Source organism: Leptinotarsa decemlineata, unplaced genomic scaffold (genome assembly GCF_025532065.1).
Source record: "Leptinotarsa decemlineata unplaced genomic scaffold, Ldec_3_MD MMD2_tig00001719_RagTag_RagTag, whole genome shotgun sequence".
NCBI classification, from domain to species: domain Eukaryota; kingdom Metazoa; phylum Arthropoda; class Insecta; order Coleoptera; family Chrysomelidae; genus Leptinotarsa; species Leptinotarsa decemlineata.
The window spans coordinates 4,582,605-4,609,687 of record NW_027412569.1 but is presented as its reverse complement, the minus strand read 5'-3'; the positions used below and the strand labels follow the sequence as shown (position 1 = coordinate 4,609,687).

The 27,083-nt window shown below is 33.5% G+C and overlaps 2 protein-coding genes across 2 annotated transcripts in view; one reads left to right on the top strand and one right to left on the bottom strand.

Moving 5' to 3' along the window:
* The first annotated feature begins 9 nt into the window (after positions 1 to 9).
* LOC111501884 (proline-, glutamic acid- and leucine-rich protein 1) lies at positions 10 to 15,939 on the top strand. The gene is made up of 10 exons (XM_074176342.1): positions 10 to 502; positions 1,145 to 1,419; positions 1,861 to 2,108; positions 3,614 to 3,799; positions 6,580 to 6,678; positions 8,849 to 8,990; positions 9,376 to 9,470; positions 9,530 to 9,641; positions 12,117 to 12,744; positions 15,389 to 15,939. The coding sequence occupies exons 1-10, from the start codon at positions 202 to 204 to the stop codon at positions 15,835 to 15,837; spliced, it is 2,535 nt and encodes an 844-aa protein (XP_074032443.1). The 5' UTR covers positions 10 to 201; the 3' UTR covers positions 15,838 to 15,939.
* The window catches only part of LOC111501885 (endothelin converting enzyme 1), a 354,283-nt gene continuing 343,127 nt past the window's right edge, over positions 15,928 to 27,083 (bottom strand). Inside the window, exons 9-12 of the mRNA XM_074176343.1 lie at positions 19,135 to 19,402; positions 18,775 to 18,870; positions 18,611 to 18,687; positions 15,928 to 16,165 (exon numbers count right to left, since the gene is read on the bottom strand). Coding sequence (XP_074032444.1) covers positions 16,075 to 16,165; positions 18,611 to 18,687; positions 18,775 to 18,870; positions 19,135 to 19,402 — 532 coding nt within the window. The 3' untranslated portion in view covers positions 15,928 to 16,074. The remainder of the gene's footprint in view (positions 16,166 to 18,610; positions 18,688 to 18,774; positions 18,871 to 19,134; positions 19,403 to 27,083) is intronic.

The following is a 27,083-nucleotide window of genomic DNA, read 5'->3' as shown; positions in this document are numbered from 1 at the left end:
TTCAGTGACGTCATAATAGTTCGTTTACTTTTATTTCCTAGGTGTTAGGTTATGTTGAGAATGCAAAGCGAATATGACTTCTAACTTACTTAAAATTTAAAATATAAACTCTCTCCGATAAACTCATCAGTGAAGTAAGCAAAAACGAATTCTCAGTTTTAAAAAATCACACCACCTTGTGCTTATCAATATCCTCACAAAATGCCTTTGACTAGTTCTCAACTTGAAGAAATTTCAAATTATGATGACTGCATGGAATCCATATTTTCAAATATTTTGAACCTGAATTTACAATGCCATACTAGTGAAGGAGTGGTCATTAGTTTAGTGAATAAATTGCTCTCAGTTACCAAAAGCCGTTTACAAGGTTTCGTATTCTTGAATTTGATAATCAATAATTGCTCCAGTGGAATCATAAAAGAGAATGCACTGAATTGGATCAATCACTGCCTAGTGAAATATTCGGGGGATAGCCTGAAAGAGATGAAGCTGATTTTAATTGGTAAGTGTGATAATGTAAGGATGAATTCATGTACCCAGTTTGTCATAGATCGCTAGTCATGAGAAATACTTACCAGTTGACCATTAATTTTCAATGGCATATATATTATCTTATAAATACTCACTTGTAATATCTGTGTGTTGTTAGTTCATTGTAGTAAAACAATCCACCCCATGAATCCATCCCAAGATTTTTTATATTTATATTGTTCTTATTCCTTGCAAAAAGCCTTCCATATTGTGGGTAAACCGAACCTTGGCCCAGAATTAAGGATTCGATTTTTGTTTTCTTCATAGTATTATAAGTTCCTCAATATTATGTTCTAATCAATCAATCAGTTTATTCATTGTGAATGAGACATTACAACTTGAAAGTGCTTGACATAATCATTAAAAATTCTTTAAAACATTGGACCACAAGTTAAAAACCCTTCATTCTTTCGACATACAGTGGCTTTTCAATCACTTAATGTTTTATATCTATTTTGCATGTACAATAATTTAGGTTTTATTGACAAACCTCGTATAAGACTGAATGAATTTGGAAACTGATGATTGCTAAATTTGTTCTGATCTGAAAGCATTACAAACAATGATAATGTTAGTTTCCCCTATAATTCAATTAGGATTCAATTTATTTTAGGAAAAATTGTTGAAGTGGCATACAACGAGCAGGAATTTACTAAAAGGTTTATATCGGAGTATATAAGCAAAGTTCTTGAAATGTGCCTATCACCACACACATATTCCCAAGAGAAAAATTCAGTTTTGGAAACCCTGGCCATATGTATGAAACGATACTCCAGCTGGTTCACCAACCACAAAAACCGAATAGAAACTTTTCTCCTTCAGAGTTTGGAAGATTCATCAGAATCAGTTGTGAAAAAAGCTGCAATTGCTTTCCATCATCTACAGCAGGTTAGATATACTATGTAGTCGTTTGCTATATTTTATATATCAAGATCCTAGTTCATATTAGCCAAATCTTTTCAAGGAATAAATTAAATAAGATTGATATCTGTAACTGTAAAAGCATAGAGGAATTCAGGTTTTTTTAAAGTACGAAGTGGGGTGCCACAGGGTTCAGTCTTGGGCCCAACCTGAATTGTACAAAAACCCATATTCAGTTAACTTCCATTTATTGCATGTCAGTTTAAATGAGTTTGTAATTGGTTATGTATTATTTTTCCAAATATTCAAAAAAATGTAACATATTTGTATATTAATCAATAGTTATGGTAAAAAAAAATTGAATTTAAATAAATAAAGTGATTGAAAACAGTATAAAAAATAAGGGTAAATGCAGATGACAAAAAAAATCTGTCCTTTACACACAATTTCAATACTTATATTTTTTAGGTTGGAGGTGGTGGAGTAGGGGGAGTGAATCATATGAACAATTTTTCAGAATCTCTCCAGAAATTATGTTCCACTGTGCACACTTTATTTGATGAATTTCTTGAAAATGAGACGGAAATTGAACAATTGAGCAGAAACAACATTGAGGCCTACAAATTCAATGATGCTCCGGTTGATTCTCTAAAAAGGGCACATGTCTTATATAGACATATCAGAAACTGCTTGATATTCATTGCAACAATGTTGAAGTAAGTTTAATCAATGTTTCATTCACATACTATGGACTCAGATGACCATTTATATTTATGTCTAATATACTATTGTGTTAATTAGATATTTAGTACATTCATTCACCAATTTGTTATCAATTTTAAATATTTTTCTCTATTTTTATATCGTGTCTGTTCTATCAGTCTTTGCTGATAATATAACTGTCATTTACTACAATATCATTGAAAAATCCATTCTAGAAGTCTTGATAATATATCTTTGGTTAGGATCTCATGAGATACATTTTAATTTTGATGAATCTTGTTATACAATTATCTCCAGAACAAATTAAGGTTACAAAAGCGTTTTTCTAAATCTCAGTAATGATGTGCTAGAACTTGAGTAAGAGGTAAAAATTTTAGGCTTATATCTAGATTAGAATTTATTGTGGAATTCACGTATCAGTCGACTCCGAAAGAAAATGTCATCTTTTGTTGGTACGTTTCATAGAATAAGAAATATTATTCCTTTTAAATATTTGAAAACCATTTATTTTTCAATTCATTCAAATCTCAAATACTTAACATCAATTTGGGCAACAGCTAATTCCTCTTATTTGAAACTGTTACAAAATAAAATCATAATATGTATATATAATAAAATACCTAATAATATAAAAAAATTGAATCACACGAAACTTAAAACACACCTGAAAGAACATATTTTGAAAAACATTGACAATGTTGTAGTTGTTCATATTTTTATTTGTTGTATGTTTGTCCTTTTTTTTTTTCAAAATGTATGTTACATTGTCCTTAGTATATGTTATATTGTTATATGTTATTATATGTTATGCTTCTTGGGATTAATAAATTTATTATTATTATTAAATGACAATATAAAAAATTGAGCCAAAGTATCGCTAAGTCATCATAGTTTCACCATTTTTTGGGAAGAAAAAACCAAAGGACGACTTATTATTATAAGTTCAACTAAAAAATGAAAAACTTTCCAAATTGAATGTACTGTTATGAATTTCAAATAATTTGACCAATATCCGTGTCCAGCATATGATACAAATGATGGATGAGTGTGTGTATTAGATATAACTCAAACACAGGGAAAATATACAGACAGAGCACTCCAAAAATGTGCAAACCATAGACATGTGTTTCTGGTTCATTAGCTATCATCAGAGAAGTAAAGGCAAATTGACCAAAACCAGTAAGTGAGGTTGGCTTCTGTTGATGACTCTCTGCATTTGTGCTACAACCAAGTGTTGCCCAACCGTTCACTTGGCTATTCACTTTTTGCTGTTCTGTGAAAACTCAGTAACTGAAGTTTATTTGAATGAAGTCGTGGGCATCACCCAGTCTAAAATTAAATTTCATATAAATGCTTTCATCGCTACCCCAACTATGGTTACAGTAGCCTCTGATCTCAAATTTTGTGTAATTTGAAATTCTATAACTTCATTTAAACTTTTTTTCATTATTCATTTCCTATGTTGGTTTTTTATTGTTTAATGCACATTCCTTTTCAGAAAAGCATATCCTGTTGCTAAAGAAATCAAACAGAATGAATTATTAGACCTAATCAGGAGAGGAACCATGTTTCATCGTTGTCCAACTGTTGAAGGAGAGAACTCACTATCCAGTTTTCAGTTTTCATTGTTATTGAATGATGTACAGATACAACTGTTGCAGCTTCTGAAGATATTTATTATATGGTAATAGTCTGGGAGAGCCAAAAGTTGGTAACCAGTTGTTTTTTTATGTAGATTGGTTTATACGTTTTTGGGTAGAATGTAACCCTCGAATATGTTATTGTTGAGTTGTTAGAAAAAATGTGATTACATATTGTGATATGATATACAGTGCCTATCATAGGTGTTACCCCCCTCTCTGACTCGTTACTGCACTATTGTTAGGAAAACCACCGAGACACGTCAATTTTTTTATTTCTACAATGTACATTTGAGTATGAACCCCTAATTTCATTTTTTACTGAAGGGGAGCAACCCTTTGGAAAAATTCAAATAGCATGGGGTGGTGAGTGATAGCACATTTTATAGGGGGTTTAATTCTCTATTCAGCCGTGTAAAGGAATTGAAATTTGCTACATTAATTCAAGAGTTATGATTGTTCAAGAATAACGACAAATAACAAAGAGCTATCACCCTTAGAATAAAAAATTTGGCCCTGTATGATATCGTTTTTGGTTCAGACTTCAAGTGAAACGTATTTGTTATTTGCGTAGATATAAACTGCATGTTTTTGTAGGTGTCTTTGGATATTTGAGGATAAATGGTCAATTCAAAAAACTGATATCAGGGAAAGTGCGAGTCAATGTATTCTAGCTGTTAGTTGTGCTTTCTATTCATCTTCAAACAATGGTTGCACCTTGTGCGTTAAATGAGAAATGCGAAGTGATTATTATTTTTAGTGAGGCTCATTGCAATTATCATGAGGCTATATGAATGTTCAATGAACGTTTTCCAGATCGCCCTATTGATAGACATTATTTCAAAAGGCGGACAATTTTTGATGAGAACGGCAGTGTGTAAAATAAAACACGTTCTGGGCGATCAACTATAGGGGAAGATGAACGTGGACATTATGAACGAGTTTGTGAATAATCCCTCCTCGTCGAGTAGAACTTATTGCCTTGAATTGTGAGGTTTCGCAGATGAAGGTATTGAGAGTTCAAAAAAAAGTAAATTTCATCCCTATAAAATAAACATGGTGCATGAACTGACATACGATGATCCAGACCGTATAGACAAAATGTGAGGTACTAATCCGATGAAAATACTCGACTTTTTCGCAGAACTCATACCCAGTTTCCCCAAAAAGTTAATGTGTAGGCTGGAATACTGAATGACCACATTATAGGTCCGTTATTCATTGAGGAAAATCTGACTGGTGCCCTCTATTTGGAAATGCTGGAAACAGTGATAGGTCCACTGATAGTGGCAACTGTCGAAAATAATTTAAACGAATTGACATGGACATTATTCTCCTCCTCATTTTACAGTTGTTGTCAGGACTTATTTCAATACTGTTTATGCAGGACGATGGATCGGGAGTCGAGGATCTGTGGAATGGCATCCAAAATCACCAGATCTAACTCCTTTCAATTTCTTTCTATGGGGTTACCTAAAATCTAAAGTCTACGAGACTCAGTGTCACTCTATTCAGGAGTTGCGTATACGTTATAGGGAAGTGTGTGCAACAATTACTCGCGATACTTTGCGAAGCGTCAGGACTGAAACTAAAAATATACTCTATTTTTGTCAGGAGGTCAATGGGGAACATTTTGAACATTTACTGTAATAACAGAAAAAGTTAGTTATAGTTTAGTTGCCTTCCTGTTTGTGGTGTAATTCTTTGCACGGTTGAATTGAGAATAAAACCTCCTTTCAAATGAGCTATCACTTTTACCAAACCATGCTACTTAAATTTTTCGACAGGATTGCTCCCCTCCAATAAGGGATGAAATCAGGGGTGAACTATTCATAAAAAATGTACACTGTAGAAATCAAAAATCGACGTGTCTCGGCGATTTTCCTAAGAGTCCAGTAACGAGTTAGATAAGGTGGTAATACTTCTGATGCACACTGTATTGATCCTGAGCTGCCTAAGAAGAAAAATAGAACTTGCAACTTTTATTCTTCAGTGCCTTCACATCAGGATGCCAACCTAATTTTTCATCCAATGCAATGAACTAATAAATTTATGCTAGTCTCAGTATGATAGGGCTTATGTGTAGACATTAGGTACAATTTTTATGTTTCAGTAGAATTTAAATAAAGTTTGTTTTTTTGAAACTACTAATTAGCTCTATCCTCAAAGAGTTTTTGATGAGTTCGTGAAAGTTGGTCATCATTATGTGGTACAATACTTTTGCTTGGAAGGCCTCAGCCCAACCAATATAAAATCTGAACTGGATTCTACTCTGGGTGAGCCTGTACCTTCGTACAGGAACTCTAAGAAATTGAAACTTGTGCGAGCTAAGGACTAACGAGGTCTTACCTTTTAACGTGTGATTCCTAACACGGTATATAGTATATTATCTGAAAATTGGAGTAGTGGGGCGACTTGTATATATTCAAAGGAATTATCACCATAAGAGAGATTCACTTGATAGCGCTGTTTCAGATAAGACTAAATAACTGATGTTTCAGATGAGAAACTGACTGTCAGTTCCCGTTAATCGTGACTCTGATTGTTAATGCCTATGTTCTTTTAAAAGATCTCAAATGTGATTGGTCCCAATTGTTCTGGAAATCGGAGTTCTACTGTGGTTTATATCACTGCAATGATATCATCTATTTTGAAAACCTCACTATTAATTTTAGTGTTTTTGAACAAACCATAAATATCTTTTCTAAGCATTCAATATCAATTTTGCCAATCATTTGAATAATTATGATTGTGAAGAATTTTAGGTTTGCTCCTAACGTATGATTGTATTTATGAAAACAATTACATCAGAATTTTTTTTCAGGTCAAATATCGACTCGCTCTCGTTTTCATTTGAAATAAGCAAAATTTTAACAGATTGTCTGAGGAGATGCCAAAATTGCAGTTGTTTTACATCTAATTGGTAAGTTTCACTCATGATTGTAATAATTTTTGAAACATTTTTCATTATATCAAGTTGTTGAATTTTATCAACTTCAAAGATGTCAATCTTCAAAAGTCAAAGTACATGTCAATAATTAACTAGGTCCCAACTTTTTATTAGCAAATTCAGATAAAAGACTTATTCAACTTGTGAGAAACACTTCTCAATAAAAATATTGCCTAGATATTGTACAACGCACATTCTTTCAATTTACCAGGTTATGATCTACAGGGCTATTAAAAATTCGAATCTGCCTGACATGTTCATAAAACTTTATACAGGGTGTCCTCCGACTTGGGCTACTCCCAACTTTGAAATTTTAAATGCAGACCTATATTTTTGGTGCCAATTATTATATTAGCAGTATTCATTTAATATTGCCAAAATCAATTTTCCTAGTAATTTCGTAAATTTTATGATCATTAGATAAATATTTGTTTTTATTATTGGCTTGATAATCACTCAAGTGGAATCAATATTTACGCCTTCTCATGCACCAAAACTGACATCTTCAAAAATTCTTTGAAAAACAATGAATCCTTAAAATGTGTTCATATCCCAACCCTCCGTTTCCAGAGAAATGTTTTAACCTTCGAGGGTTCAAGGAAAACTTTTTGTGTTGAGTTGATGTTTAAAATACTGAACTGATTTCAACTTCATTCTGCAAGGGATTCATCATTATGTAAAACTTTATTCAGAAAATTCACCAAAATAAAAAAACCATCCTATTTACGTTATGGAATTTGTTTCTGGGGAAATTGTGCAAAATTTCGTTTCAATATGGTATTCTCTCTACAAAAAAGAGCCATCAGATATTTATGCAAGGCTAGCTACAGGGATTCATGCCGCCCATTATTTGTGAAGCAAAAAATTTTGACCTCAGTATGTCTTTTTATTTTGGAAACAGTGTGTCTTATCCACAAAAAATATAAAAATCAATTTAGGAACACCGCAAGTTATAGTACACGTCAGTCTTACTCCGTTTCCCTTCCCACACCTTCTCTAGCCCTTACACAAAATTTTATTATTTTCAATAGCAAGAAGTTATTTAACCACCTTCCCATTAATTTAAGGCAAATATATAATGGAAAGAAATTCAGAAAGAAAGTGAAAGAATACCTTGTTGGGAGGCCCTATTATAGTGTGGACGAATTCTACCAAGGCTCTATCGAATAATTGACATGTAGCTTTGTGTAAACAAGTTATTGAAATCAACACAAAATGGCTATCAATGTTCATTATGTAGAATTATATATTTACGTTTACTTAATATTCATAAATTCATGTACTTATATTTGTAGCTGTTCAGCTGGACTTAATATTGTTCTGTCCATATACTCTGCTCCGGTGTTTAAGCATTATTTTATAGTTTATATTTGTTAATTGTCCCTTATACATGTTTTACTTTACTAGACTTTGCCAATAAGATGTTTATATCTTGGGTAATAAAGCATATTTTGATTTGATTTGATTTGATTACAAGCGGATACCTAATTTTATATATTAGTATTTTCCAAACTGAGAATTACATTTTTCTCATTGACTTCTGGAATATGCAGCTTCTCTCATGAATTTCGTATTTTTTTTTTTTCATAACATTTTGTTTATTTATCTATTTTTATTTTTTACTTATTAGTTTTATAAAAATTTTGAATATTACAACAAATAATGAAATTAGGAACAATCATGAAATACAAATCAATTCAAAGAACTAAGATTATAAAAAAAGGAAAGATGAAAAAAAAAATCATATCAAAGGTGCTGCTTCGTTCCCTCCTGTTCATAAAAGAGGACATATGCCTCATTGCTCACAAGTGATTTTGGCGAAATTGGGAACACGTGTGAATCGTTGTATTCATGCCACGTGCCACTATATGGGTGTCTGCAATATGCTGTGTAATATCCGTTGTAAGTAGTCCCACTGTGATTTGAAAGTGGAATACTTCGTATTGTATTTAAATTAGGAAAGATTACTTTAAGGTATTTGATGCTTTTTTAATTTGAATGAAAACCAAATAAGAATTATTTCACACAATTTAACCAACCCTATCTCTTAATGTTATCGAGATCTCATGCAGAGATTCGAATTCAACTAGCTCTGTATAATTTTGTCCTACTATATTGAACATCCTAATACTTTTTTTTTTAGTTTATACCAAGAAGCAGTATACACATGTTTGAATGAATGGATCCAGATTAGCAAAGATTCTTTTGGAACTCACTTCCAATCTCAGTTGATAACGTGTATTCTGAAGGACATAATTCCCGTGAAAACCAAAGTTTCGCTCAATGTAAGTTGATTTCATCGAAAGGTTTTGAGTTTAGAATTTGTGTCACTATCTAGAAAACACTTGATTTCTGTGTATTTCAGTATTGATGAAGGAAAGTAGTTTCTTCAAGTGTGCTTTTTCTTTCAATTTGTACCAGAAAGAAATATTCCTGCAAGATCTACACATTTTTCCAAGAAGTTAACTATAATATTTTGATATATTGGAAAATGATATTAAGATGAATTTCTTGCGAAAAAGTCACCCAAACTACCAATTTCATTATAAACAACCTAGATAAGCTAGATCTGAAGATTGTGTATTGAGAATTAAATTCTTTGTGGTAGAATTTTCACTAGCTCTTCAGTAACTTTGGAATTTATCTTTAAGGGACGGTCTTTTGTTCAAGGTAACTACTGAATCTGTTAAAAATAAATCGAAGAAAGCCAAGAGGAAAGCTGTTCAAGAACAAATCATAGCGAGCAGTCAGGATAACAGTAATTTGTTAGTATTAATCTTTTCAAAAGAAACCTAAAGATAATTAACAGCCTCTCCATTTTCAGAAACAAAACTGTTGATCAAAAACTGAGTGAGGAGAAAAGATGTCTACTGGCACTGGATACTTTGGAGCACCTATTGATTAATTTGCCTTTAGAAATCAGCACTAATTCAGAGGTGAGTAGTACAAAATTTGCCAAAATCCAAGTACATTGAAATACTGGAATTTTAACATGTAAAATTTTCACTATTCTTTGTTTGAAGAGAAACTAAAAAATCAATTCATCAGAAGGTCAAAAGGATTCCAAAATACATATAATTCTGGATATGTCTTTGAATGAAACAATATGAATGCACCACATATCATTCGTAGAAATGCCGCACAATTTAAATGAGATCTGATTTAATTCCATAGCGAATGTTTGGAGTACGAACTGAATAGACAAAGAAAAAATTTGTGTCAAAGTTTTATTGAGAAAAAAGATGATGTGGTATTGATCAGATAAAATAAAAAATAATAAAATCATTGGGCATAGTATTCACATATTGACTCAAGTTACGCTAAGACCAACGGTTTAATTATTTTTTTATTTTACCTGATCAATACCGTAGATTGCTGAGGATAGTGATGTAATGACTGCTACCTAGGATTTCCGAATAATTTTTTAGATTTTAGTAAATTATCTACATCATCATACTTTTTTTTATGAAACCGTTTAACTAGTCCGGTCAATTTAGACATTTGAAGCTACCTAAATTCCCACCAAGCTGAAAATCCGTATAATGGTTTAAGATATGATTGAACATGAAATTTGAAAGTTCCCAATCTTTCCCCTGTGAGGAAAAAATTTTATTGAAGGTCAAGGGTCAAAAAACGAGTTTCGCGATTTACATTTACAAATTTACAGCAAAACGGTAAGTTTTGTCATAAAAATACTTCAGACAAAAATTGTAGGTCATAAAATTATCTACAAAAAATGTATCAATACTTTTTTTCTACGAGCCACCGTTTTTGAGATATAACAATTCAAAAAGTTGTAAAAGTTGTAATCGTCATAATATGAACACGTTTCCACGCCACCAATGAGGTAGTGTAGTTAGCACGTTTAAAATATTGCAAAATAATGGATATCAGCAGAGATTGAAAAGATAAAAGTAATTTAAGTTTTAAAAAAGTTGTGAAATTTAATCGTCCGAGTCGTAACTTTCAAAGTCTTTTTCTTGTTCTTTTTCGTGATCTTCTTGTTCGTCTTGTTCTTCTTCATGTTCATCCTGAATACACGTAAACTGCGTTAATAGCAATGTACGCATGTCGCCTCGTTGGAATCAAACGGATCCTCCACTGTTGGTGATTCAATATTAGAGCACGACCGGCCTTAACAATATGTACATGCCAGAGAACAAAACAGTTCGGCTTTTTTGTAACCACATTTAGCACTGTACCCATTTTTGCAGTTGCAAAAAATTGTGTTCAGCAGTTTTTCCGGCGCAGGTGGAAGTAAAGTTTGGTTCTAATGAATTGTTGACCAACTTCCAACCCCAGTCTGTAGGGTCTAGCTGATAATCAAGCCACATTTGAACTTAGAAAGAAGAAAGCGAATGCTGTTAGTGATAATTTCTTGTCGAGTTGAATTACTATTTTTAAAACTTCAGCACATTGAACTAAATTTTGTTTTTCAAACATTTTGAAAACTGTTATTTTACCCCTCCTGTAAAATGCAGATGTCATTTTACCTGATATTCTTATTGTTATAATTTATGTATATTTTATATTATTAGTGTAAGTTACAATGACCGATAGAAAAATATTTTAACATATATTACAACTAAGAGATGTATATACGTGGCGTACTCATGCATATTATGACGATTACAACTTTTACAACTTTCTGAATCATTATATCTCAAAAACGGTGGATCGTAGGAAATAAAGTATGAATACATTTTCTGTAGATGATTTTATAATCTACAATTTTTGTCTGAAGTATTTTTATGATAAAACTTATCGTTTTGCTGAAAATCGCGAACTCATTTTTTTGACGTATGACCTTGAATACATTTTTTTCCATACAGGGGAAAGGGAACTTTCAAATTTTAGTTTTAATCATACTTTGAACAATCTTACTGATTTTCAGCTTGGTGGGAATTTAGGTAGCTTTACTCATATTTTCTGGTCTAATTTGACCTGACTATAACACAATTTTTTTTACTTATTTCATTTTGAAGTTTTCAGTTTTTAATTTTCATCCACCCAATGCCACACAGTTCTCAGTAAGTTTTGACCTTTTACCTCAACTTGGTTGGTGTATCGCTAACAATGCTGTGTGGCGTTAGCCGCCCTAACGCCACACAGTTCTCGACACCATACAAAATCTTTACTTCAGTGGAGGATCCATGCTTCTAACGCGATTCTGAGTTGACAAAGTTCTTTGCATAGATTATATTGGATTTGCATCTTTTCAATGGTGTAATTCTATAGTACTAGCCAAGCCTGTCAGTTGATACCCATATAGAAGTAGTTGTGAAAAAAAAAATTCTCGCCTTTTTTCATGTAATTTCACATAATCTGCACTTGAAAGTGTAATTTATAGAGATTGTTTTTATTTTCTCCTAGTTTATATTGATAATGCATGTCCGATTTCTTGTTTACAGATTGCTTTATATTCATCTGTGATAAACACTCTGATGGAAATAAGTACTTCTGAGTTCCCACACCCATACACAAATGAACAGTGTCAAGTAAAACTGTACCAAGTTCTGGGAGCTTTTTTTGAACAAGATATTGCAAAAAAAGAATTGAAAAAGGCACTGTCCCTTGGTGTAGCCATACATATACTCAGCAATGGTTCCACTAGAAATAATAGACATATTTCGACAGTTTGCCAACAAAGTTTGAGATCTTTAGAAAAATTGTGCCAACCTGTTGGACCCCCAATAGGCCCCCCCGATGTATACACTACAATGGAACCTGATTTTTCTGAAAATGTTGATGATGAAATGGAGACCGCAACTCATAATGTTCCTGACGATTCAGAGGCTGCAGAACAATTGGACTGTGCTGCGGATCCCAGTGGGGATGACGCAGACAGTGAAAAGACAGTTGAGTGGAAGACATCACAAAAGATAAATATTCAAGAAGTGAAAATTATTAAAAAGTCGACTAGTATGGAAGTTTCGCAATGTGAAAGTGGAGAAAAAATGCACATCGAAGAAAATAGCTCTTGCAAAGAAACAGTTGAGGCAAATGTCACGGACCAATCAATAGCTGTAGAAAATACAGGTAAATAAATAAAAGTATATTTATAGTTGTAACTGTAATATTTTCAAAAAGCAGGAGTAGAAATGAACATTTTGTTTATAAATATGAGACATGTGAAGTCTGTTTAAAAAAAAGTTGAATTTTCACTTTTCTCAAAAAAATTCAAGTGTTTTTGAGCACCCAATTCAATTTTTTACACAAAATTCGATGCAAATTCTTTGGTCTATTTTTTTCGATAGCAAAAAACCGCCAAACACGCAAAAAACTTCAATTTCTCTGCCTCTCATCAACAAACTAAACATCCTAAACAAATGAACTGTGAACATATGCTCCAGAAGGGTGTATTAACATGAAAAAATTAATAATTGCTATTCGAATGTACGTAGCCCATGAAATTTGAACATCAAACCTAAGACCAATATCTTTATAACAAACTCTTGAAGGTTGATCGAAAAATTAGTTAGAATAACACTTAATGACAATCTGAATATGAACAAAATATCACTCCCCATCAAATTGGGTTTCAGGAAAACAAAACTGCTTATGACGCAGCAACTTGAATAGTAGTAACTTGAATAGTATTCTGACTTGTGTTGATCACAGAATACTGTTGTGGAAGCTACATCATTATGGAATTACTGGAAACTGTCTGAAATGGCTCGAATCCTATCTCACAAGATGTAGACAATTTGTTAAAAGCAATAATAATAATGATATAATATATTACAAGATATGCTTTCACATTGTTTTGCAACATAAAATGCAACGTCAGACAGATTGTACAAACATTAAAATGAAAAAAACCATCAGTATACAGTAACAATAAAAACACCTTAATATAATAAATTGATGGATGTAGCCGTTATACTACATGGTAGGAAATCATAATGAAGAAAATAGAAATGAAACTTTCTCTGTTTTTACCACTTTTATTTGTAACTAACTTTACTGCAGTTACGTCCTATACGGACATTTTCAAACTTATTGTATAAGACGCCATGTTAATCTAAAGTCAACAGCAATCAGATATTCCTGAATTGAATATGATTTCAAGTCTATAAGGAAATCTTTCAAATATTTTTTTAAATTTTCTTAAAGCTTCCACAGGATTTGATATTTTGTGGTAATATATTATATTTCCCTATGAATAGGGAAACAAATATTTGCATTCAGCAAAGGGTAAGTATGATTTCATCTTGCTTCCAAGAACTTATCTTTATGTTTGAATAAGTACATTATACATTCATAAATGTACAGTGCATGTACTGTCAGTTTATAATTATCGTCTTTGAATTTGCCCCAATAAGATTGGCGGTACTTCAGTTTGAACATAGTTCTTATCAACCTTTTTTGAATTCCAAATAAATTTGAGATGCCACTACAAGATCCCCAGAATAATATACCAAATTTTGTGGAAGACTCAAAATTTGCTGCATATACGATTTTTAATGATTTTTTTGTTCAAATAAGTACTAATAATCCTTACACTGTAGCAGATTTGATTCAATTTTTTTCCTAAATTTATAATGTGGGTATACCAGTGAAGATGCTCATCGATGTGTATACCTAAAGATTCTGTTAAGGTTTCTACTTTCGTTTGATTATTTGCTAAATGAACAGTTGGTGACTCAATTCTTTGTTGAAGGGTTCTAAATAGAAATACCTTGGTTTTGTCGGTATTTAGAATAAGGCCATTTTTAGAAAACCGGTGCTGTCTTTTTTTTGACTAAATGAGATGATTTAGTAAGTTCAGTTGTTCAAGTACAAAGAATGTGAAAGCAGGACTGCTCCAAGGATCAATCTCAGGACCCATATTCCTTCTACTATATGTAAATTACCTGGCTACTGTACATACTTCTGGTAGTTTCATCATTTTTGATGGATGTAGCCGTTACTACGTGGTAGGAGATCATAATGAAAAGAGAAATGAAAATTTCTTATGTTTTTTACCACTTTTATTTGCAACTAACGTTAGTTAGTTGCAAATAAATTAGAAACAAAAGTTTCAGGGTGTTTTACACTCAGAATAATATTGAAAGAACTAGGGTCAGACGCAGCAAAAAATGTTTATAATGCCCTCATAGACTCTCACCTAAGGTATGGCATAGCATTTTGGAGTGTACATAGTAAAGAGCTGTTTCAATCTGTTATCATCTTACAAAAATAAGCGGTACAAACACTTCAAAAACTCAATTATATATAATGGAGTAAAAATGTACAAGTTACCATAAAGTTTAACAGAATGTGTCACACTACTATCTTTTAGGAGAAACTTGAAGGCAATTCTTGTCAAAAAGGGTTACCATACATTAGATGAATTTTTTTGAGGATAACTTCCACACAATCTTCATATATGAATTTTTTTCTCTTTCTCTGCATTGTTTTATTATACATGTCATTATTTACTCAATTTTATTTTTACTCATGCACAAGCTTACATTTTAACATACTGCTTGAGTATGTGCTCATGTGTGTATATATGTGTGTACATGTATATATGTATGTATGTCAATGTTAAATGTTTGTCAACAAGATATTTTTCTTATGACATTAAATGTATATATTTTTTTAACAGACCTCTTACTTAATTCGAATTACATTACATTACAATTACATTACATATCGAAGTTGAAGATGTTTACAAGTCCATGTTATTTTGTTACAGATTTACCGCAAAAGGTCTCTGACACTGAAAAGGCAATTGTGAAGGAGGAGTTTCTCAGTCGTAGTGAAATTCAACCCGAAGAAGTTGAAGATAATTCACAAATGAAAAACTCTGAAAGCACAGTTTCTAATGTGCCAAATGAATTACCAAGTAACAGTGATGTCAAACAAGAAAAAGAGCAAGCTGTTGAAGTATCAACGCCTGTAGATATTCGTCTTGAACCACAACAGACTGAAGTTCTTGCTAGCGACACCATAGAATCTGCCAACAAAAATGTCGCAGCCAAAGAAGATGAATGCGAAGAAGGGCCTCCTCTGAAGAAAAGCAGGGTTGATGAGGGATTTCCGAATGATTCTGACTTGAAAAGAGAACAGTTAAGTCAAGAAGAAATAGATGATGTGTTTGAAGAAGATGATTCATTTGTTGATGTTGTAAGGGACGATTATTAAGTAAACAACTGATTATTTTTACTAGCTTGCCTTTTTCAAAGTTTATTCAATAGGATGGGCGGTCTAACCTGTTTTTCAATAAACTGTACATAGATTTACAAAGTTATTTTATTAAAAACAATCGTGTCGCTAATAAATTGTACAAAATAAATAAATATCTCTTATGGAATAAAGTCAACCGAAATGTATGTAATTCTATATACAAAAATACTATAAGAATCACTTTGATCTAAGTACTTAAATAATATTACGGCACTGCGAGTTTTTATCGAAATTGCATCCTAGTGATACAGCAAAATCTGACAGTTGGTTCGAAATGAGGTTCAATCTGAAAAAAAAAAAGTTTTTAGATTATATGGATAGTTTTTGACAAACTGTGGAATTTTCAGAATATCATAATTTTGTAGTTTTATCTACATTTAAGATCAAATATTTCACATATAGTCAGTGGGCATACTTGAAGACTGGCCATAAATCAAATCATCTAAAGGAACAATTTGTTCAGGCCAATCTCAATTCCCTATACTGTAGGTTAATGGACTGACACCTATAGAAAACAACTACTCCCCTGACTGACACCTATCAGAAAACAACTACTCCCCTGACTAATACCAGGAAGGGCATTTGATTATATCTGACAGGTGTCAGTGCAGGATTCTTCACTGACACCTGTTGGATAGAATCCAATGCCCTTCGTGGTATTAGCCAGGGAAGTAGTTTTCTGATAGGTGTCAGTCCATTAACCTACAGTGTAGGGAGTTCACAGGCAGATGGGGCGATGACAAATCTATTGTTTGTTGTCCGCTTCAGCCTAGTTCGAGGAATGATACTCCGAAGGAATTCGATTTTCAATTATCGGAAATCATTGACTTTATGTTGATAGACACTAACCTTGCACTGACAAGTGGCCAAACAGCCTGAAACCGGTCTGCAAGTATGTTCCAATAATTGAAAATCTATTGCGGCAGTTGTATCGCCAACAGAAAATGCAGGAATAACTTCAGTGAAGAATCCCGCACTGACATCTGTCGGATATAATCCAATGGTCTTCGTGGTATTAGCCAGGGGAGAAATTGTTTTCTGAAAGGTGTCAGTCCATTAACCTACAGTGAAGGGAGTTGAGATTGGCCCGAACAAATTGTTCCTTTAGATGATTTAAGATCAAATAGTCAAGCATGTGCTTCCCTAAACTCATCTTTTTTTTTTTGAGTTTCGAGACATTATTATTACATATACAATACGTAACGTGAAATCATAACAAAAGTGTTCTTGCCTATAGATCATATATTGTATAAGACAATGAATATTTCTAGACTACCCACACAGCAACTACCTACACAGCAGGCTCTGGTAAACGTTTGCCGGAAAACAGCTACTTTCCCGGCTAATACCACGCTGGATATTGAATTATATCCGACAGACATTTATGCAAGATTTCTCACAAAGTCTAGTCTCGCAGATGTCTCTTGCTCATCCAGCAATAGGACCATGCTGAAATTATCCAAATAGATCACCTGCAGATCGCGGTTTCGAGGTATTACCTCTTGTTAGTACAGGAAAGATCCTACCCAGACAGCAAAGTGCATGGGACTCAATTAATTTCAATACGGCTCCGCTACATATATCAAACCTTCGTCTGAGAGCATGATTTTCAACTAATAACAACTCCATCTCGTGAACAAAGCTCCAAGCAGGGAAAAAAACATATCATGTACCGAAATTTCAACAGAAATCAAAAGTGAAAACTATCGAGGAGAGGTACATACATATAAGAAAATAAATATTTGGAAATGTCTGATATAATTCTATAAGCAGCTTGATATTAGCCCGGAAAGTAGTTGTTTTCCGACAGACGTTTACCAGAGTCTACTGTATAGGTAGTTTGGAGAGATTTTCATTTTGAAATATTTATTTTCTTATACATATGTATCCTCAATAGTTTTCACTTTTGATATATTTCATATATCATATATAAGTTCTATGTAGAAAATCTTGAAACCAATAAGGTTACAACGGATTTTTTTGCAGTTTTTACAAAAGAAGAATCATGTTTTTTGGAGCTTTTGGACTTCACTCGATTCTTCTACGGAAGTTTTAAAATGCGCATCCTACATTTATAAGTTATTTTAAGGGCAGCACATGCCTAGACAAGCGAGAGAGTATCACACTATTACACTACAAAAAAATAAGGTGTATTTAGTTCTAGTAAACATCTCAATTATAGACAGTAACGCCATCTCTTAGCAACAAGCAGAAATACCTATTATTTTGAAGACTTCCACAAAATGAATGAAATGGAATTCCCAATTTTTAACAATTCATTCAATTTTGAAGCTTTACAGGCACCAGTTTATTTGCAAATGGAGTTGATAGATTTTCAATCGGACAGTATTTTAAAAGAAAAATTTAGAGGTTAACGCTGTTTTCAGGAGTTTGGAATATTTGGATAACTACCCGAAATTAAAAAAGCATGCAGCAGGCCTTCTGTGCATGTTTGGTAGTTCCTATTTATGTGAGCAGATGTCCTCCGCCATGAAAATAAATAAGAACAAACATCGCATAAGACTTATGAATGAACATTTCCAATCAATTCTTGAAATAATCACAATGAATATGATACCTGACATCAATGAGCTTGTCAAAAACAGAGAAGTCAGGAATCTGGATCCTCAAGCTCAAAATAATTACTCTTTTATAACTTTGATATAAAATATACTGACTGGGTTATTATATTAACGCATTATTATTCCTTCCTGATAATGAAAACACCTACCTGACATATTGTGGTAACTCAAAGTTGACTATATTTTCATACAACTGTTGTTGAGTGGTGGATTCTGAGCACTGAGTCTGGAAAATGGAAATATTTCAAGTTATGCATTGACATTTACGATTTATAATAATATAACCATTTTCAATTATAAAAGTCAAACGTACCTGGGAGTAAGCTATGAAAAATAATGCAGTATCTTCGTACCGCTCTAGAGAAGGTTGGTGAGTATGTTCAGTCTGTTCCAACGAAGAAATCAAAGCCTATAATAAAAATGAGATTGTGTAAAAATATATTGAATGACTGAGTGGTTTACTATTATTGCATGTGGGATACTCAAAATAGTTAGACTTTATACCTGTCCAAGAAGTGTTATTCATGTTATCTGCAATATTTCAAGATATAACACGGTTGATCATTTATATTTGCTGCATAATTCCATCGAAACCACGTCACACTCGATTTATGGCTACCAGCGACGGCCGGCGTTATTTTCTTTAGGGCATGATTTACAACATTGTTCTTACCTGTTTTGCCACATCAACAGCCATCACATGGATCAAAGTCTTCAATGCAGTTTCGTTTGATGCAACCTGGCTGAGGTTCCAGTTTGAATTCGAAATATGACTCTCAATACATTTCAAACTCGGTTGAACGCTCTTTATTGATTCTTCGACTGTCATGTGGTATGGTGAAAGAATTTTTCTATCGGATGTCCATAAACCGTCATAAGGGAAGATCGAGGAAACGATTGCTTCTGCTATTTCTACTCCCAGTCTTCCATATATAATGGAACTGAAAAATAATGAAAGCGAGATTAACTATCTCAACAGTTTGCTTAATAGATAAATAGAAAGATTCATGTATTTCACTGTTTTACAATAAGTTTATAACATGTTATACATAGAAAATAGTCATAGACATGTAATATACAGGGTGTAACTAAATAAGTGTAAAACATTTAAGGAGGCGATTCCTCATCGAAAAAATATAGGATCTTTCATATAAAGAAATTTCATTTGAGCATCCCTTGTTAAGATACAGCCCCTTAAAGGGGGTACATAAAATTTGTATAACAATTTTTTTCACAAGCACTAAAAAAGTTACAATATTGAAATTAACCTGACGTTTTGTACTACCAAAAAGACAGCCAGAAATTTATTTGGTTTACCACATGGTGGAAAACGGGGTGGAAAACGCAACCCCTAAAATTTATTTCCAATGTAACTTTTTGTCTTATTATTTGTTTACCATTTAAAAATTTATTTCCAAAAGCCTGTTTCATTCTAAACAAAAAATGTCTTTTGGGTTTTTTGCCCAAAATAAAACAGTCCGAAGCAAAAAATTATTTTATGAACAACTACAGAAATACATCGTCATAAATGCGAAAATACAAAACTAATCTATCTAGTAGATCGATATTATCGATAGTGACAATTAAATTGGTATGATGCTGTCAGTTTGTGAATTTTCGAAATTGAATTAATACTAATTGTGTGTTGTTGTTCTGTTCTTAATTTGTTACTTCAATAATTCACTTGTTATTAAAATGGCATACACAAATGAGGAAATGCCTGATATGCATTACGTTTACGGTCTGTCGCAGGGGAATGGGTTAGAAGCTTCTAGAAGATATGCTGAAATGTATCCTCAACGGCAGCATCCTTCACATAGAATATTTGCTCGACGTCATCAACGATTACGAGAATATAGTTCATTCGACAAAAGAACGCAGGATTGTGATCGCCATCGAGAAGTACGAACACCACAGCTTGAGGAAGCAGTACTTAATTTGATTGAGGAACAACCTACTACCAGTACCAGAAAGATTGCTTTCCAGCTAAATGTTGATCATATGACGGTATTTCGAATTTTAAAGGAACAACTCTTATACTCTTACCATCTACAACGAGTACAGGCACTGTTACCTCGAGACTTTCCGAACCGTCTTGAATTTTGCAATTGGATGCTGGAAATAATTAGAAGAAATTATAACTTTCTGAAGACGATATAATTCACAGACGAATGTAGTTTTTCTCGGGACAAGATTATTAATTTTCATAATTACCACATATGAGCTGATGAAAACCCTCACGCTATTGTCGAAACTAACCATCAAGAACAGTTTTCTCTTAACGTGTGGCTCGGAGTCATTGGGGATGATTTAATTGGGCCTCATTTTCTACCTCCTTGATTAAATGGTGAGGCATACGTTCAATTTTTTAGAGAAGTGCATCCAGTACTGCTGGAGGAAGTTCCTTTGGGCGTCAGAAGGGATATGTTTTTATGCATGATGGGGCTCCCGCCCATTTTTGTCAAGTAGCACGTCAGCATTTAGCTGAAACATATGCAAATCAGTGGAGGTCGAGGAGGACCACAGAACTGGCCCGCTCGATCCCCGGATCTCAATCCTCTTGATTTCTCTATTTGGGGCCATATACAGCATTTGGTTTATCGTACTCCTGTTCGCGATGTAGAGGACATAAGAAACCGCATCATCGATGCGTGCAGGGTAATCAGAGAGACTCCAGGAATATTTGAGCGAATACGTGGCTCAATGCGCCGACGTCTAGACGTATGCGTGATGTCTGAAGGTAGACATATTGAACATTTACTATGATTTCAACATATTGTGTGTTTTGTTATTAATAAATTAATTTTGTTTATTACCCTTCAATCGTTTAATGCAGGTACTAACTACAAAATAACAATAAATTCAGTTCTCATTTAGGACGATGTATCTCTGTAGTTGTTCGTAAAATAATTTTTTACTGGTTTGAACTGGTTTATTTTGGGCAAAAAACCCTAGAGACATTTTTTGTTTGAAATGAAACAGGCTATCGGAAATGAATTTTTAAATGGTAAACAAATAATAAGACAAAAAAATACATTGGAAATACATTTTAGGGGTTGCGTTTTCCACCCCTTACAACCATGTGGTAAACCAAATAAATTACTGGATAAGTGTTTTTTTGGTAGTATGAAACGTCAGGTTAATTTCAATATTGTAACTTTTTCAGTGCTTGTGAAAAAAATTGTTATACAAATTTTATGTACCCCCTTTAAGGGGCTGTATTTTAACAAGGGATGCTCCAATGACATTTCTTTATATGAATGATCCTATCTTTTTTTCGATGAGGAATCACCTCCTTAAATGTTTTACACTTATTCAGTTACACCCTGTATAAACTGATGAAAAACTTTTCATAACTTTTGGATTTAAAAGGACATTACAATAACATAATGTACCTATTAAAATATGTTTACAAATTTGAATATACAAGTGAATGATATGATTAATATATTATTAATCAATTGATTGATTAATTGTTTAAAAATTAATCAATACTATAAAAACGATGGTCTAAAAGTATATCTCTAATAGCTTTGTTGAATTTGATATTATTCAGTGAACACATCTCTGAAGTCAACTTGTTGTAAAGTTTGAAATTTATGGAGTTCGTTTTGAAAATTAAAAATCGCTCAGACCCGTCAATTTTTATTTTAAAGGAGAACACTTTCACTAAATACATAATCATTGTGTTGTCAACCCTCTCATCCCCAGTACCCTCTACTTCAGAATTTTCAATGGGACTACTATACTTGTGATACATCATTTTGAAGGGAATTCAATCCCAAATACATCAGTGTACAGAAATTGAGGATCGATGATGTACCATAAGTATAGTAGTCCCATTGAAAATTATGAAGTAGGGTGTGCTGGGGATGTGGGGGTTGACAACACGATGTTTCCCCTTGAAATACAAATCGACGGGTCTGAGCGATTTTCAATTGTTTTCACGAGTTCCTAGATTGGGGGTGACAAGTTTTAGCTGGGACACACTGTATAATCAATTCATTCCATGATATCTTCTACTGCTTCCGCATTTATTTCAAGTCCATGCTAATGACACTATTTTGGTGATGATCTCACTGGTGGTGATTAATGATTTTAATGATATCTATGAATTCTGCAGCATCACTTCAGACATCTAAACCCGTATCAGTTTATTTTCATTCCACTGGAGCAGTTCATATTTACATAAGCTCTGTATATATGCTTCTGTTATAAATTAATAAGGGGTTCAAACTATCTCATTATCCAAAATTATATATAATCATGTAATAATCCTACTACTATTATTAATCTCACAAGAGTGCAATTTCCCAGTTCGTTTCCATTGATCTCAATTACTCAATTAAATTGAGTCTGAATATGTAGTGAAAGGTAATATTATATACGGCAGTGATTAAATTGTCTTTTCATTACTTGAGAAACTATCACTTGGTCAATCTCCACAAATGAAGTCTAATCAATTTGTCCTTTTTACACAAAATCAATCAGATTTTTAATTACCATTTCAAATCTCTCGAAGAGAGGAATAACATTGGTTTTGTATATACGAGGTCTGTTAAAAAATAAGACGAATTTTCATTTTTCTAAAAAATATTTATTTATTCAACAACTTCTATTTCGTCCCCCTCATAGTAGTCCCTTTCAGATTATCACTCTTGTGCCAATGTTTTTTCCAATCCTTTTCGTATATCCTTGAACTCTCGCAGCGATTCGCTTCTTATCGCCTCAAACGTGACAAAACACTGTCCTCTTCATGGGTCTTGGGAACAGGAAAAAGTAACAGGGGGCCAAATCTGGTGAATACGGTGACTGAGGCATGATTACGGTGTTGTTATTGGCCAAAAAATTATGAACAAGCAATGACGAGTGAGCAAGTGCATTATTGTGATGCAAAGCACATGATTTTTTTTCCACAGTACTGGACGTTTCCTTCGTATTGCTTCTCGCAAGCAGCGCATAACTTCAAGATGATACTCCTTAATGACCGTTCTAGCATGTGGATAGAAACCCTGATGCACTAAGCCACGGTAATCGAAAAAAAAAACAGTGAGCAAAACCTTGACATTTGATCCAACCCGGGGTGCTTTTCTTGGTCTTGGCTCTCCTGGGCTTTTCCGTTGGGGCGAATGAACTTTGGTTTCGATATCATAATCATATACCCATGTTATGGTAGGTTTCCGGGTTTTGCCGTGTGGTCTTTGGTTATAATCTCTAAACGTTTCGACTGCAACTGCGGCAGTCATCTTCAGTGGCGTGGTCAATGTACTCTTCTTGACGTGTCAACTAAACTGAAGCTGTACGTCGTCTTGAGTTTGTTCAGGTTGGAGCCCAGTTCCCTTACCCTTCGGACTGATGTTTGTCAGAAGGACAAATATTAATGGTAAAAATAAATTTATTATTGATTTAAATGACGACAGTGATAGTGAAACAGAGAATATGGAAGAGGAATTCATTATATATATATATATATATATTATATATATATATATATATATATATATATATATATATATATATATATATATATATATATATATATATATATATATATATATATATATATATATATTCACTGTCGTCATTTAAATCAATAATGAATTTCCACCAATGATATGGAAGTATCCAGTCTTCATATATTCTTTTTCAACTAAAATTATTTTTTTTCTGCCAGACTTTTTCGGTAATATTCGATACTTCTTCTTTAATTAGCTCTATTACCTTCTTATCAAATTTTGTAAAATTATTTCTACGCCTGTTGCTTTGTTTGAATTTTCCTCAAATCAACTCGATGGGCTTGAAAACACAAAAAAGGGGGGAATTCTCAATATGGTGTGTCCATACTTTTCAGCAATACTCTCAAGGGTATACACTTTTTCAAATGTTTTTGTCTGTAAAACTTCAAGTACTTGGTTTTTGGTATAGTAATTTTCAAAATACAATTTGTTATCCATGAAAAAACTATGTATTTCATCTTTCCTCGAATGTTGTTATCACACTCGTTATTACTATTAATACTTGTCCAAGGACGCCACATTTTAAACAGATAACAAACATTTTAAGTAATTATAACTACATCAATATCGAATTTCAACACTCAAGTCGCAATCAGTTCCTGAATTGAACACGACGGCGATAACCATCCCCTCATTCCCCAATTTCTATTCGTCACCGAAACATGACTTCAAATTTAATTTTATGACTCTTCAGCCAATCATAAAACTTGGTTAGTAAAAATTATCCAATACGAACCGCCAATTCTACAGTTCACGTGGACTGGTTCGCAGCCGGTTCATTTCTATGAATTGGATTTTTTGGTCTTTGAGATTGCCGCCAACGTTAAATGTGCACAATTCCCGCTGATTTGAATGGATCTCTGTTGTCTTTTGTTGATCTCAGATCATCCTATATTCTCTTCGTTGGTTTGAAGACGGTGTTAATTTTTTCCTTCTTCAGAATTTTTCTGATTTGATTGGTGACACCTTCTACGTCTGGCAGATAAACAGTGCCTTGGGGTTGAATTCACTTTTGTTTCTCTTCTTCTCCCTTGGACGCGTAACGTGGATTATGCCTTTTCTGTCATAGCCGTTCGCTTGTAACACAGTTGTTAGGAGTTTTATTTCGTCGTCGACGTACCTTTCTTCACATATTTTCGAAACTCTGTTCACTGGGGTGTTGATGATGGTTCGTTTCTGTTTTGGATGATAGTTGGATCCATTACGTAGGTATCGATCTGTGTGTGTTTTCTTCCGGTACACTTTATGGTCTATTAGTTTACCTTCTTTGATAACTAAAACATCCCCAGAAATCAACCAAAACATTGACGGCAGTCGTTGAATCCCACTTTCCTACACATATACCCACGATTCGTCACCAGTTAAAATCTGGATCGTCGTTGACGCCATTCAACAATTCCTGAGCCATGCTTATGCGATATTTTTATTGGTCAAAATTCAGCAAATTTGGAATGATCTTCGCTTCCACACGTTTCATGACCGAAATTCTCGAAAAAATTGCATGGTATGTGTCAACCGATACGCCATCATCTTCAGCAACATCTCTAATAGCGATTCAACGATTTTCCATGACAATGTTTTCCACTTTCTCAAAATTTTCATCGATTGTTGATGTGCTGGAGCGTCTAGGACGATCGTCGTCATTCATATCTTCTCGACCTTCTGTGAAAAGCATGTACCACTTCTAAATATTTTTCTGGCTTAGAGTACAATCACAGTATGCCACTATCAACATTTCATGTGTTTTTGATCACTCAATTTCAGTTTTTACACAAAATTTGATGCAAATTCTTTGATCAATTTTTTTTGGTTGCAGAAAATCGCCAAACTCGCAAAAAACTTCAAACTTTTATACCTCTCACCAACAAAATAAACATGGTAAACAACTGAAACTGTGCACATACGTTCAAGAGGAGTGTACCAACATAAAAATATCGCTAATCACCCTTCGTAGCTCGTGAAATTTAAACATCCACCTGTTACTATTTGAATTCTGGACTAATTTATACTGTCGTTTATTTGTATTAGTTGCTAATATAAGAATATAAATAGAGTTTTGTTTTTTGACATATTCTGACTTCTGCTACGTTCGGAACTTCGAAAATTCGAAGGTACTGGATTAGAAATTTCAATAGATTCGCTCATATTCGTCTTCGGCAGTCTGGTTTCACTTCTTTTAGTTATGGAACTATGAGATTTCAATAGCACCGGGCAAGACTTAACTTGAGAAGCTAGTTTCTGACAGATTTTTTCCTGACTACGTCTTAACAGAAGCTTTTCAGACATATAACCACAGACTAGTTCGTTTGTTTGTTAATTAAACCTAAAGAAATAAGCTACACAGTGGATAGAATGGATTGACGGCTATCAGAAAACAACTACTCCCCTGGCTAATACCACGAAGAACGTTGGATTATATCCGACAGGCGTCAGTGCAGGAATCTTCACAGAAAATTTCCTGCATATGCAATTGGCAATACAACTGAAAGAGTAGACCTTCAATTTTGGAATGGGCACACTTGCAGACCGATTTCGGGCCACTTATCAGTGCAAGATCGTGGCCATCATCGACCTAAAGTCAATGATATTCCATAATTGGAAATCGGCATTCTTTCAGAGTATTTCATTCCTCTTCCTAAGTTGTAGCGAACAACAAAATGTCACTCCATCTAGTGGACTAGGTACTAACCAACTGCATATCCGTAATTTGCCCGATTCGTCTGAATAAGGAAGAAAAACTTTCTTATTAGTCAGTGGGCTATGCTTGAAAACTGGCAGTAAACAAATCTAAAGAAATGAACTTTAAATGTTCAAGCCAGCCTCGAATATACCTACACAGTAGGTTGAATGGACTGACGCCTATCAGAAAACAACTACCCCCTGGCTAATACCACGAAGGGCGTTGGATATAATCAAACGCACTCATTCAACCTACTGTGTAGCTATATTCGAGACTGGCTTGAACGATTAAAGTTAATTTCTTTAGATTTGTTTACTGCCATTCTTCAAGCATAGCCCACTGGCTAATAAGAAAACATTCGTTAATTATTAATCTTACCTAAAATGTTTATTTCTTTATATCCGGCTCGAAGGACCATTTGTGAAT

Bases quoted from the DNA above. Each gene is read 5' to 3' on its own strand.
- LOC111501884 (XM_074176342.1), top strand. From the start codon at position 202: ATGCCTTTGACTAGTTCTCAACTTGAAGAAATTTCAAATTATGATGAC. The intron at 2,109-3,613 runs GTAAGTTTAATC...ATTCCTTTTCAG, and splicing joins TTCATTGCAACAATGTTGAA to AAAAGCATATCCTGTTGCTA. The intron at 12,745-15,388 runs GTAAATAAATAA...ATTTTGTTACAG, and splicing joins AATAGCTGTAGAAAATACAG to ATTTACCGCAAAAGGTCTCT.